The sequence below is a fragment of the Notolepis coatsorum genome (genome assembly GCF_963971535.1).
Source record: "Notolepis coatsorum genome assembly, chromosome: 7".
NCBI classification, from domain to species: Eukaryota; Metazoa; Chordata; class Actinopteri; order Aulopiformes; family Paralepididae; genus Notolepis; species Notolepis coatsorum.
In genome coordinates this window covers 48309858-48324205 of record NC_140171.1, presented here as the reverse complement: position 1 = coordinate 48324205, position 14348 = coordinate 48309858, and the positions used below count along the sequence as shown (strand labels likewise).

At 43.0% G+C, this 14348-nt stretch overlaps 1 protein-coding gene across 2 annotated transcripts in view; it reads right to left on the bottom strand.

The window, feature by feature from the left end:
• The window catches only part of grk4 (G protein-coupled receptor kinase 4), a 158337-nt gene that overhangs the window by 27017 nt on the left and 116972 nt on the right, over positions 1–14348 (bottom strand). For both annotated transcript variants that reach the window (XM_084318031.1, XM_084318030.1), the window contains exons 6-9: positions 11966–12058; positions 7494–7557; positions 4392–4532; positions 937–1127 (exon numbers count right to left, since the gene is read on the bottom strand). In XM_084318031.1, coding sequence (XP_084174157.1) covers positions 937–1127; positions 4392–4532; positions 7494–7557; positions 11966–12058 — 489 coding nt within the window. The remainder of the gene's footprint in view (positions 1–936; positions 1128–4391; positions 4533–7493; positions 7558–11965; positions 12059–14348) is intronic.

Sequence of the window (14348 nt, the reverse complement as noted above, 5' to 3'; positions counted from 1 at the left end):
TATCCATGTTGTACACAATTATTTTAGGTGTAAAATAATGTATGTAATGCTTAATTGTTTGTTTATTGATTTAGGTTTGTCTTTGTAGGAGGAGCTGCCAGGATAAAGCCTGGGATAGAAGCTCCTCTCAGAAAAAAGGAGAAGTAGAAGCAGGCTGGGAAGAGAGACACAGCCGTGCTTGAGCTAGTTCCCATAGCGAAGGGCCTAGTTTGTTGCATGATATTTAGTTTGTTTGAGAAGTCGAATAGTTTTGTATTTTTTGCTTGTATTCTCAAATGTCATTTCTTTGTATGAAAATGCTACCTTGTTGTATATACTGTAGTTGTGCTGCAGACCTTTTTTCCACTGATGAACAAAAGAAAAGGGAAAATAAAAGCTTGGTAGTTTAGTTTAGTAACTTGTACATGTACTGTTGTCTGTTCTTGTGATTATGAAGTTTCTGTACATTTGTAATTTGTCTGCTCTGTTAAAAGAACACGCCAACATTTTGGGAAATTAGCGTATCGTCTTCTCCAGAGAGAGACAAGAAGATAGATATCAGTTTCCTCTCCGTGTGTTCAGTAGAATGCTATCTGGCTGCACGTTAGCCTAGCTTAGCACAATGAATGGAAGCGGACATGGCCGGTTTGCCTAGGCATTGTCCAACTAACACCTCTTCCGAAGGCTAACCGGCCATGTCCGCTTCCATTCATTGTGCTAAGCTAGGCTAACATGCAGCCAGATAGCTTTCTACTGAACGCTCAGAGAGGAAACTGGTATCTATCTTCTTGTTTCTCTCTGGAGAAGACGGTAAACTAATTTCCCAAAATGTTGGCATGATCCTTTAACATCAACCTGCAAAGGGACTACAGATGGAAATTAGCCTCTGGCTATAATCTGGCATATTAACACGAAAGTGTTCATCAATATTGTCCATATTTCAAAGTGCGCTCTGACCTGTAGACTATCCTCTCGCGGTGCAGGTCCTCCAGGCCGCAGCAGATCTCGGCAGCATAGAAGATGGCCCTCTGCTCGTCGAAGCCCGAGTTACCCATGTTGTAGATGTGGAACTTCAGGTCTCCGCCATTCATTATGGTCAACACCAGACACAGCGCGTCCTTTGTCTCATAGGCATAAGCTAGACTAACCTGGAGGTGGGGAGGAAGGAGTCATGATGGAGGGGAGCAGGGTAGAGAGGAGAACATGTGGACCGAGGAGAGAGAGAGAGGACACCGGTTAAGAGGCGGTGTGGCGGAGGTGTGTTGTCAGACAGTGTTCTGTATTCATCTTCCTAATGACAAGCCATTAGGACAAACCAAGAGTTACAAAATAAATAAATAAATAAACAGACAGACACGAGAGAAAGAGTGAGGTGACACATGAATAATCAACTTCTTCTCCTCTACCCCTCCTTTCATTAGTCGCTTTCCATTTCCTCTCATCCTACCATCCATCCATCTCTCTCTTTCGCTCTCTCGCTCTCTCTCTCCCAGGACTCGCCTCCCCCTCTCTCCCATTCCTGGTAGGTCAGTGACACCCAGGGTGAAGCGTGCGTGTGTGTGTGTGTGTGTGCGTGTGTGTGCGTGCGTGTGTGCGCGTGTGTGTGCGTGTGTGTGTGTGTGTGTGTAGGGATGATGCTGCTGCCATCAGGAGGAATCCCATCTGTTCCAGAATAGATGTTGAGGACAACAGTCCCAAGAGGGAAAGAGAAAATTCTCAGAAAGAGGACAAGTAAACAACACACAGACAAAGATATACAAACACTTGCATGCAGGCCTGTGGAAAGCACATCGGAGCATTAGCATTGGAGGTTGCCATTGAAACTCAGAGAAGGAAGCATGTAGTTGTCTCTGTGTGTGTGTGTGTGTGTGTGTGTGTGTGTGTGTGTGTGTGTGTGTGTGTGTGTGTGTGTGTGTGTGTGTGTGTGTGTGTGTGTGTGTGTGTGTGTGTAAATGGTAAATAAATGGCTGCATTTACATAGCGTAAAAGTGCTTTACAATTTGTTCCTCACATCTTACCCATTCACTTACACATTCACACACCGATGGCGGAGGCAACCATGCAAGGTGCCAACCTGCTCATCAGGAGCAATTAGGGGTTAAGAGTCTTGCTCAAGGACACTTCGACACGCTGCCCGGGAATCGAACCGGGAACCTCCGGATTACCAGACGACTGCCCTACCTCCCGAGCCACTGTATGTGTGTGCGTGTGTGGCAGAGTAAGTAAGTAAGCTCTTGCCCCAGTCTTGGCTATTGGAGACGATAGGACGAGGTCATACCCTGAAACACACACACAAGGCCATGTCTTACGCACTACTCCTACGGCCTTCTGAAGGGAACACACACACACACACACACAATTAGTAGGCAGCAAGATCTGGGTAGTCCTGTAAATGGATTAACAGTATGTATTTGTTAGGGAGAGAAGGACAGAGACAATCTACACCAAAAACCTGACAGAAAAGAAAGAGAGAATAGTACATATGTGAACAGGGAGAGAGAGAGAGAGCGAGAGCGAGAGCGAGAGCGAGAGAGAGAGAGAGAGAAAGAGAGATTGACTCTTCTCCTTGCTACTGCCATTTGGTCAGCATTGCTAGGCAACAGAGCCTAGGTAGAGAGGCTCATGGAGAGCCATCGCATATGCCTGGAGCTGAGTGCAGACACACACACACAAACAAACACACACTACAGTGAGCCTGTTACAGAACCTCAGACTTGTAGCTCTTGTCACCTGTGATTGGCACATGTTGGTGTGTGTGTGTGTGTGTGTGTGTGTGTGTGTGCGTGTGTGTGTGTGTGTGCACTCGTGTATCTATGTGTATGCACACACATACAGGCTTCACCAATGAGTCACTCAAAACAAGGACACCTGATATATCTCACACTGCATCAGAAAACCACTACTCTCAACACCTTCTCTCTACTATATGAGCACTAGCATTAGCCTCTGAGATAGAACATGGTCCTAGCGTGGAATTCTGCTCTGTTCTTTTCTGCTCTGCTTCGTTCCACCCTCACTCTGCTAGGTAACCGTTTCACACTGTACTATCCAGGTAAAATGGTTTGCATATCACAAGGCGTTCTCCTTAGTAGGCTACATGTACACACATACACAACACACAAACCTAGAAACACACACACACATCACACGCAGACTCGCGCACCAGAAAATTAACATGCTGCTAAACCCTAAACATCCACCCCTTGGCGCGCTCCAAGAATGTTAAACAAACACACTTGCGGTCATTTTCTTGTCTTTGGTACAATAATTTTTGGAGGAACGCACCGCTGTGCCAAAGCTAAGTTTCCTTTTTCCTGCCGGTGCACCTGAGAGCTTTCGTGAGCCCAACCCGGAGCAAAGGAAAACACACACACACACCTCAAGTTTTCCTACACTGCAAATTTTGATTCATGACGTCAATTCATATAGTTAGTTACCGGTAACTACGATTCAAATTCTCGTAGGTTCCATCATGCTCGCTCGCTCGCACGCACGCTCGCACGCACGCGCACACGCACACGCACACGCACACACACACACACACACAATCAGAGCAAAATATAGAAAGTCAAATCAGGCATGCACACATCACATACTGTACAGGCAGATACAGTCAATGGCAAAAGTATGGGGGGTGAGATTATTTTGTGCTGTAAATCTTAAAAAACTTAAATTTCTTGTGGAAAGATGTATACGAGACGGATGACATAAACATGAAGCAAGTTAAAGTCAAGTCGTGTAAAGTCATTTAAAGTCACTTTTGGCCACAAACCCCTTTACGTGCAGCAACTGCCTGACATTTTAATGACCCATCTCAACAATACTAGTTGATTATATTTCTGAGATACTGTGACAAGCCCAAAAACACAGCATCAGACTCATAATGGATTCTACCCCACTTTTTTAATTGGGTACGTAGAGGAGTAGGCTACAGTGTGCAGTATGTGCATCGACGGTTATACACGCCTGTATAAATGTCCAGGTCCCTGCGTTATTCTACGTGCCAGAACACATTGCTTTCTCACCACTATGGCTACATTTATTAAGAGCTACTGAGGAGAAATAGCCAAGAGCAACCCGGCCGCTGAGAGCTTGAGGTACGGCGGTGGTGGGAGGGGAGGGCGACGTGTTTTGGCTGGCAGAGGAGCTTAGTGCCTGGACATTACGCTAGTCACATACCAGCAGTCATCCATGTAGCCCACGCTGTGCCAAGTTACACTGCAAAAAAAAAATCAATCCACTGTCCCAGTAAATCTGCCAATGATCATATACATACACACAAAATGGATGATTACAAGCATGCCGACACATTAACACACGCGCAAGAACACACACACATACGTGCTCATGCTTTCACACATACACACCATAATTCTGTTGAAAGGGTTGAATAAGAAAAAGGTAGTACTTACTACAAAACTACTGTTAACTTTTTCTAAAATGCGTTTTTCGTTTAGTGCCATTGCTTCACCTTTTCTCTTCTTCACTCGCTTCTTTTCCAGCTTTTTACAGGCGTACATCTTACCGGTGGCGCGTACTTGGCAGGCACAAACCTTGGGGGGGGGGGGAGAACCGGTAAGGAGAAGGCACAATAATATCACACACACACTTCCAGACTACCAATTTCTAAGTGGTAATCATTTTCAACTTAAAGGAACACGGCAACATTATGGGAAATGCGTTTACCGTCTTCTCCAGAGTCAAACAAGAACATAGACACCAATTTCCTCTCTGTGTGTTCAGTAGAAAGCTATACGGCTGCAAGCTAGCCTAGCTTAGCACAGATGAATGGAAGCGGATACGGACCAGGTAGCCTAGCTGTTGGCCAAAAACACCTCTCCCAGAGTTCTAAGCTAGGTTAGCTGGTCCGTATCCGCTTCTATTTATTTGGGTTGAATTTTGAGAAATGTTTTGTGCAGTCAAGGTAGGCTAGCTTGCAGTCGGATAGCTTTCGACTGAACGCACAGAGAGGAAATTGGTGCCTATCTTCCTCTCTAACTCTGGAGAAGATGGTATGTGCATTTCCCATAATGTTGCCATTTTCCTTTAAATGTAGGGCTGGGTGATATGGACCAGAAATCCTATCTCTGTATTTTTAGGCTGAATAGTCATACACAATATATATCTTGATATTCTATTGTATTCTATGAAGTGGGCTAAATGTTCTCTTTGAGACAGACTTTTGAGGCCTACTTGCCCTAACAAAGTAGTCAGGTTTTCTCACTCTCTCTCTCCCTCACTCACTCCCCCTTCTCACTCCTTCCCGCACTGATTCACTCTCAAAAGTTCTGCTACAATAAGGACTTTATGATTAAAAGTGTATAATACTGGAACTTAGTTTATTAACACTTTGAATGCCAGCCACGCTTTTTGTCGTTAGTTCATGCCGACCTTTGAGTGCCCGCCAGTTTCCTCATTTTACTTTTCCGTCAAGGCCAACTGAAGAATCCATTGTGCTCGCCGGCCCGGAAAACGCGTGGATTATGTATTTACAGTACCCAACACTGTTATCAATAAGCGTGATCGATATTTGGAATGGCGATCAGGAATTGGAATAATCTTTTTGGATAACATCTGATCTCAGGTAAGGAATTTATTTTACTTAGGATAATCAGAGCTGTAACTGCAGCTATGGTTAACAGTTGGTTAATATAGTTATTTATGTTTACAATTTATATGCTTATTTTGTATAATAGTAATAATACACTCAATTGCTTTTCAATGTATTTCTTATTTGTTTTATATAAGATATATATTAGTGGCGCACTGTTTTTCTATTTTGTTTGAGCAATTACCACATCTCACGAGAGTTGACACACCTGGTATCCGGTGACGTGTTTCCGCCTTCTCTCTCTTGCGTTGTAACATGAACTTGAATGGTAATGGACTAACCTGGCGTTCTAATAAGTAAAGAACAATCCATCAAGTCAACGCAACAAGACAATCTTCCAAGAAACTAACAGAAGACATACTACAGTAACGCATCGATGTTCTCATATACTGGCACGCAGCCAAATAAGGTATCGATTGTTGTAGATAATAATTGTGGTATATGTTTAGTGACGTTCCGACCATTGGTTTTAATGGACTTGTGATAGTAATAGTATCTTTTGTATGCATTTGTATTTCATACAGATTTTACGGTTTGGATGAAGGTTTGGATGAGGTTGGATCAAGCTTCTTCATTAAAATCAGTTCAAGAAATCTGCTTATGTTTTGCGTCGTGCCGAGGATGTCACAAGAGCTATTTTCACCTATATATCAGCGTTTGCCCTATGCGTGTGTGTGTGGCTGTGATCGCTGATGAGGAAATGAGAGAATCGATTTTTCAGATCGCCTCTATAGCGTGCATAAGTACACATATACTATCGATAATCTAGCGTTTATTTGAAAACGATTCATAAATAGGCCGAAAAATGACAACGTGTTTGTGTATGCCAGAATATTCCAGTAAATGCCTTTTATCACGGAATCTTTATATTTTCCTTGAAAACGAGGGCTTTTCAAAATGCTATAAAACGGAAATGAACCGATTAAAAAACAATCCGTTTAGACAATGTTGACTGCAAACAAGTCATTGATAAGCGACAGGCAGATTAGACACATAGCCATAATTTAAGACAGAGATTATGCGTTCACAACGCTATCATTGAAGTGGGTGCTGGCATTTAACCATGCTTTACCATGTTAATGGCCGGCACTGAAAGTGTTAAGTGGTGTGCGTGAAAGTGTTGTGCACACACAACGCACACAAGTGCAACAATCTTGTTAGTTTACTAACATTATTAGAAGCCCATATAACTCATTAACGGTTGTTCCCGGTTGGAAACATTATTGCTAAAAGGCTCATCATCCTGTAGCCTGTTCTCAGCCTCAGCTCTGCCAGCAGGTGCCCACAGGTCCATGGGTCATTAACGTTGATCTACTACTGGCAAACTTTGAACCAGCATCATGTATATGAGCGCTGGTGATGAAGAAAAGTTTGTAAATCACCCAATTTAAATGCAGTATGACCAGCTCTCAATGTAACAATTGCACAGATTCAGAGTGTGAGAGAGAGGAGATATGCGAACACTGGCACAGCTTTATGGGAGAAACGGCTAGTGTATTTTTAACACAATTAAACTATATCGATATAAGGGGTATTGTCTCATTCTATAACAGCTTCTTCCCCACTGCCATACGGACACTGAACTCCCCGTAGCAACCCCCCTACCTCTGTTGCTATGGACATGGACATAAACTGTGATATTATGGTATTGTAATTATGTATCTATGTATTTAACTGCATGTAGTATGTATGTATTGTAAGTGATGTTATAGGTTCTAACTTCTATGTTCGAACAATGCTGTAATTGCACTGAAAACAAATTCCACCAGCCTGGCTGGGTGGTCATTAAAGAATCTAATCTAATCGTTCAAAAATATATTGATATACAGTTAAAATAAAAGTCAATATACCGCCCAGCCCCTATTTAAATGAAAGTTTAATTCTTGTTTGTAACAGCACTCACCTCGCCAAATCCACCTTTCCCTAGTACTCTATAATGTCTGAAGGTATTTTTGGTTACTGGTCTCCTGTATGGGAGAGGGAGAGAGAGAGAAGTGAGAGAAGAAAATGGATATGTCATCGTGTTGATCTGTGAAGTTGCAGACAGAAGAACATTCTAATATATTATTAATCCACATTGATGGCTTCAGTTACCCAGCCATTGTGCAAAACATCATCAATTATTAACTCCCTAAAACACAAATTGATTGCTGTCTGTGTCTTTTTTCACTGTGCATTCTAGTCAATTTTAGTTCAGCATAACATCACTCATTGTTCTCCATATATAAACTTTAAAGGTAGAATCTGTAATACCATCAAACAGCGCCCTCTAGGTAAAAGAGCCCTGCTTGCTATTGCACATGTTTTGTTTTGGTCCGACGTGTGGGTTGGAGTTTAGTAACTTATTATACTGTGACATTCTCCAGAATTCTCTTGGCAGAGCCTGGGGTGTGGCCAGCAATAGCAACCCCTCCCCTATCCCCACTCAACCCCAACCCATATATCAGACCAAAAAGAATAATGTAAACAAAGTGCAATACCAAGCGGGGCTATTTTGCCTAGAGGTCACCGTTTGATGACAGATTACAGATTCTACCTTTAAAGTCAATCAAGGTTCATACAATTTTTCTTCATGACGTTTCCATGTCTATTCTGTGATACACATCCAAGACATGTTGGTGTTAAAGGGATAGTTATTCTCTATAGTTAGCAACAGACCAATGCAAAGTCAATGGGGTCGAGCTCCTGTCTGTACAAGGCACAAGCCAACAAAGGCTCACTGTGCACCGTAGAGCGAATTTCAGTGAGCTTCAGTCGGCTTGTACAGAAAGGAGCTCGACCCCATTGGCTTGGCATGGGTTTGTGGCTAACTATCTGGAGCTAGTATGAGGAGCAGCATGGATTGTGCTGAGAAAGGATTCTACCGATCAACATCATAATTGGTAAATAGGAAATAGGGCTAGGGGTGCAAAAATCTGAACTATGCCTTTAATGTTCAAATGCAAATTTTTTTGTTGAACACCTTCTTTGAATGTCCCAGGTCTTGGTTTTGACAACTACCGCTATGACGGTAGACTTATGAAATGTCAGAAAACGTGTTATTTGAGTTATTCTGTCAAAGGCAACTAGATCTATTTGCAGTCAAACCTGAAATGACAGACATTACTGGGTGCAACAAAATAAGAGATTTCTAAATAATTTCCATGACATTCCATGTCATTTTCCCTAACTTTTCTAGGTCTAGAGAACAACACTTTCAAATTCCAAGAATATTCCAGGTTTTCCATTTCCGCATGAACCGTGCAAATATTTTAACCCTCTAAAGCTGAGTGTCAGACCCACACAACACTAGACATGTTTTGCAAAACATTAAATATCTTTGGAACCGTTTGTGATAAAAACTTGTTTCTTTTGTATTGTATCTGAATCGAGAGATTCTCCTCTCTCCGTCAAAATCTAAAATGTATCTCTCAGTCGTCCATATGCTGACTGGCAGTGCACGGGAGTAAGGCATAGAATCTTTAAATATCTAGATTGGTAGTTTTCTCTTCCGAATGCAGACTGCACCTATCTATCTATATCTGTCACTATAGCCAATGGAAATGCTAGAAATGGTCACATGTTACAAAACAAACGGAAAATTCCTATTGTTTCTCTATACTCCAATGCTCCCTGGTTTTATAATAAAATGGCAAAAAGACAAAGAGGTATAATGTGTTATCATTGAGAATGAGTCTGAGATCGCAAACGTCCAATACCGCCGCCTGCCGCCTTCCGGCCGGTATTGCACATCCTTTTTTTTTTTCTACTTTTTCTCCTCATATTTTTCTGTATTTTCTCCCATCCCAATTTAGTCATTATGCCAATTCCCCCCTCCCCTTCCTGGTCGTTGCGTGCATTTGCCCCCCACTTGCCGGTCTAGGGAGCCCTGAAGTCTATCACATGCTTCCTCCGATACATGCAGAGACAGCCAGCAGCCTCTTTTCACCTGACGGCGAGGACTCTCACTGGGGAAGTGTAATGCGTGGGAGGATCACACTACCTCCCCCAGTTCCCTCTCTCGCTGTGCAGGCGCCCTGACCGACCTGTAGGAGTCGCTGTTTACAACGACCAGGACCCACCCCACCGGCTTTCCACCCGCTGACACTGCCAATTGTGTCAGTATGGACGACCGACCAAGCCGGAGGTACCGCGGCTAAAAAGTCCGGTCCGGGTTTTCCTTGTCGGGCAGGACAAGCGTTTATAACGCATGGATTGAGGAGAATCAAGCACTCCCGGTTAATCTTCTTTGGTGTATTATGGTGTACGATCGACATCAATACTTGGTATGATCAGATCAGATAATTGGAATATTCTTTTTAGAGTACATCCTAGTCAAGGTAAGGGCTATATGGTATCAATCTTGCGTTGATCCAAGAATCCTTTCACTGCGAGCGTTTGTCTGTAATGTGTGTAACGTATTCCGTTGGTGACGATCAAAGCAGAGAAAAATGCACTAAACGCTGCATAGCGTCGTTTTCTGGGATTAGACAGGATTACTCTAAAACTATACTCATATTCACCACGGTATAAAACGGGAATGTATGGATGAAAAAATTATTTCTTTTTCACAAATTGAACGATAGATACTTGATGTCAAATGGGCAATATTATTATATCCATAGCTATGATATATAATATAGTTTGAGCCCTGCAAACACTGCCATGTATCCGTATACTTTAAAGCGGTGGCCTTCTTACCACACATTACACAGCGACCTCTGGCGTCCAATGAGTTAACAGGCACCCAGAAACGTGTAAATTTTTTTTACTTTAACTTGAGGACTGCATACTTTTTTGGAAAGCTTATCTTTATACTTTATACTTGTAGCACATTTCACATCCCCCACGTGGGGTATCATTGGAAAGCTACATTGGCTACAACGCTGACCAATAATTTTCGCCATCAGCGGATGATTGGCAGTTCTGGAGCGTCGGGAGTCCGGGGTGGTCATCTTTACGTGCTGCGTAAAAAGACGCTCGCCTGACATATCGTCATGTAACTCGAGAACTGAGGGACGGATTTGGTCAATTGAGGTGGCGTTCGAACGGCAACAAATAGATATTTAATTCGGTAATTTATATGTTTGGCGAAAAATGCAGCCCGAGCCGCTCGCAAAGTGCCGTGACTTTGTGCGTTCCACCGGTGGCCATGAGGGCCCCCTCCCGGGCCGTTGCGTGTTAACACATTGACCGCCAGCAGCAGGGGGCGCTGATCCCCCTTCAGCGCCAGGTCTTTATTCAATAGATATAGTTTTAGACTGCGACATTTGCGAGTGCTTAAAATATATCTTATATTATATCTATGGGTCTAATAACGCCGTCGACTGTCAGTGAGTTGCTTCCAGTCAACATGCCCAAAACAGATTGTTTTTTCATCTTACATTTCCGTTTTATACCGTTTTGAATAGAGTATGGTTTGGGTGCTTTTGAGTAATTCCAGGAAAAATATGAGAAAAAGGCATTTTAGTGTAATCCAGTCATCACGTTGTAATTTTTTGGCTGATTATCTAATAATCCTGAAATCAACACTAGATTATCATTATTATATCTCGTTGTGCATACATGAAATGATCGTCGTAGCGGGGCGCTCGCCCCCTTCCCCCCCCCACCGCAGTCAATAGTAATAAGCACATACACCTACACACAGATAGCTTTGATCGCGGTAGAAATAAATATCAGATCAACGATCAAATTTATATATAGTGTTCTTACCTTGTATCTGATGTAATGCAAAAGAAATAATCCAATTATCTGATCGCCATTCCAAATACTGCTTGTGGAGGTCCGTGCCACATTACCGACCGTTACATATGGGCGGGCGGGCGGGGTTACTGTTGCATGCCATCGTTGTATAGACCTGGCTCATCTGAGTATTTAAACCCCACCCGCCCGGCTCAGATCGGCTCCTAAAACACACCAGCCAATTTCCAATGAGATACAATAGCTCCGCATGGCAGTAGAGGGCGGTGTTGACCGTCTGCCGGCTCAGACAGGGTCTGAAGGGTATACCAGAGGCTGCAGCTATGAATTATGAATAGATATAGCGAATAAACTAAATAACGATCCCAAAAACGAGTTAACTCGTTTCTGGCGCTGAACGCATGGCGGGCAATAACGAGTTAACTCGTTTTTGGTGCAGATTGTGTTAAGACTAGAGGTTAAAGATGATCCAGATAATATAAATGAAAAGGTGACAATAATAGTGAAGGATTTGATGCATTTGAAGTGGTCTGACAACTATATCATTTATTGTGCAGCTTGAATGAAAATCACCTGTTGATTCATAACCATCAAATACTAATAATAATACCATCAAAATGACTGTTGTTATGATCACTGCTGCAACACTGACATATTTGAATGACATATTTGAATGTACTTAGTGGAACCCACCTCTCCAACCACTTCCACTGCAGGAAGCGAGAGAAGTACATTGTCTCCTGGTAGGAGGAGAAGGGAGCGCCACTCAGATACTCACGAACTATCCTGGAGAGAGCGAGAGCGAGAGCGAGAGAGAGAGAGAGAGTTAATGTGACAAGATTACAAATTATGTCCATTTTAGGAAGGAAGACATGACCCAATCAAAAGTCCTTCCATTAGTACTGTACATACGCACCAAGGTGTACACTTCTAGTCAGACACACACACACAGACAGACAGACAGACCTGGTTGTAACCTTTCCACCAGCTGTCTTCATTAGAACCAGACACATCCTTATCTTACTGGCCCCTGAAATCAAACATGGTGTCTATGTAAATGTGTGCGAGTGTATGTGTATGTGTATGTGTGTGTGTGTGTGTGTGTGTGTGTGTGACATAGCCTTGTGTGTGCAGTTCAAAGCACAGCCTCGATGGAAAGAAGTTGGTGTGTGGATATACTCTAGCGTGAAAAATATGAAATATGCCTTTGAACACTAACATTCCACTAAATCCCAACCAGGAAAACCGGGATTCTGGGAAAAAGGTCAAGAAGGAACAGGAGGTTAAGAGTGGAACATCAAATCCCACCTCGCCAGACACGTACAGAGTGTGTATGTAAAACCATGACCTCTCACCTCAAGATATCTGAATGAAAATGAGCTCACATTTCTTTACAGCCATGACCAATTAATGCTAATCCGATGTAAGAATATCAGCCGATATATCAATATTGGAATTATTCTATCCCTAAATATTGATATCCGCCCCAAACAAATCCAGTATTGGAGCCCGTCTGCCTACACACTCAATGTCACCTGTCAGAGATTATCTTCAGTCACTCACACAGTCACAGACAGACAGACAGACAGACAGACAGACAGACAGACAGACAGACAGACAGACAGACAGACAGACAGACAGACAGACAGACAGACAGACAGACAGAGACAGACGATCACCCAACACCCCCAGATCCAGGAACCCTCCTGTCCCTAGAGGGGTGTGCTCAAGCTGTCAGTCAGGATGGCATCAAAAAGCTGAGCTGTGAGGAATGACATGCCCGGGGTCAAGAAATGTCACAGCACTGACCATAAATTCAACCTTAACCCATCTCAAACTCCGCCCTCTTTTCTGATCCTCCAATCACAACCGTTGCTTGTTTGTCCGAGGAAAGCAACAGTTGCGATGAAGAAAAGAGGGCGGAGTTTGAGAGGTCCATTCCAGGGAGATGTGTTGGGACCCGTCTCCAACATGACCCTGCAGGCCTCGCCATTAGCATCCTCCTTTTTTTCCAGCACAGATGTTGTTGGACCTGGACTGGATTGGGGACCTTTACACACGGAACAAGCCAAAAGCAAACTAGGCTGGTGGCAGTGACCCATGCTGGACTCTTAAGTGTCGCAGGATGATCTTAGCCAGCAGATCGACCTTGCCGTCTGAAAATGATCAAAGTTTCTAACTGTCCCTTTGAAACTAGTAGTGTTTATTTCAGCTGTCAACGTAATCACGTAACAAGAGCACAAAGCTTAGAAGGGGGGACGCCTGGTTTCTCAACCTATGGCTCAGGACCCAGGATGGGTCGCAAGACTTTTTTTCCTTTGGGTACCTCACCACACAAGAGCTAGAGTATGTTTAAAACAAGCCAAACCCTCCAGGCCAGACTCAATTCACTGCATGTGCGTCCCAGGCAGGCTAGAGAAGATCAGGAAGCGCCTTTTGGTAAGTTGACTCCTAGGTTTAGTAGAGGGTCGTGTCTACATATGAAGAAGAAACCTCATGTTTCCTCGACAACAACGTCCTCAAGTCATCAGTTTAAGGCACATTCTGTGAATAATTTAATCTGTATTAGGGGTGTAACGACAGAGAAATCACATCTTATATTTTCGTGGAGCCTTTTGCTTTTTGTTGTTAAATCAACAAAGTTGACAGCACTCTCCATTCGTTTTTTTTAAATTGCCTTTTTTGTTGAAGCAACTAAATACAGATTGATTTGAAATTTGTAAAGTTTAATTTATATTCACAAAATGTTTGTTGAATCAACTCTTATTTAGCTGATTCAACAACAAAAAAGCCAATGCAAAGATATTTGAAAATATACTATATAAAGTTGAGACAATGTGTTTTTTTTTTTTTTTTTTTTTTTTTTAACAACGTAGAAGCTTTGGAGCAAACCACTGCCATCAATGCAACAATTGGAAGCATCAAGACTGTAAATTGGTCCCTGAGTGAGTAGGGCTCCCATGGAGGCTGCTGTGGCAGAGGCCTAGTCACTCAGCTTGGCCTGGCACAGAGCTTTCAGACAGACAGACACCAGCGGGAGCAGAAATAAACACCAGCTACAACATGGCTTTTGTTT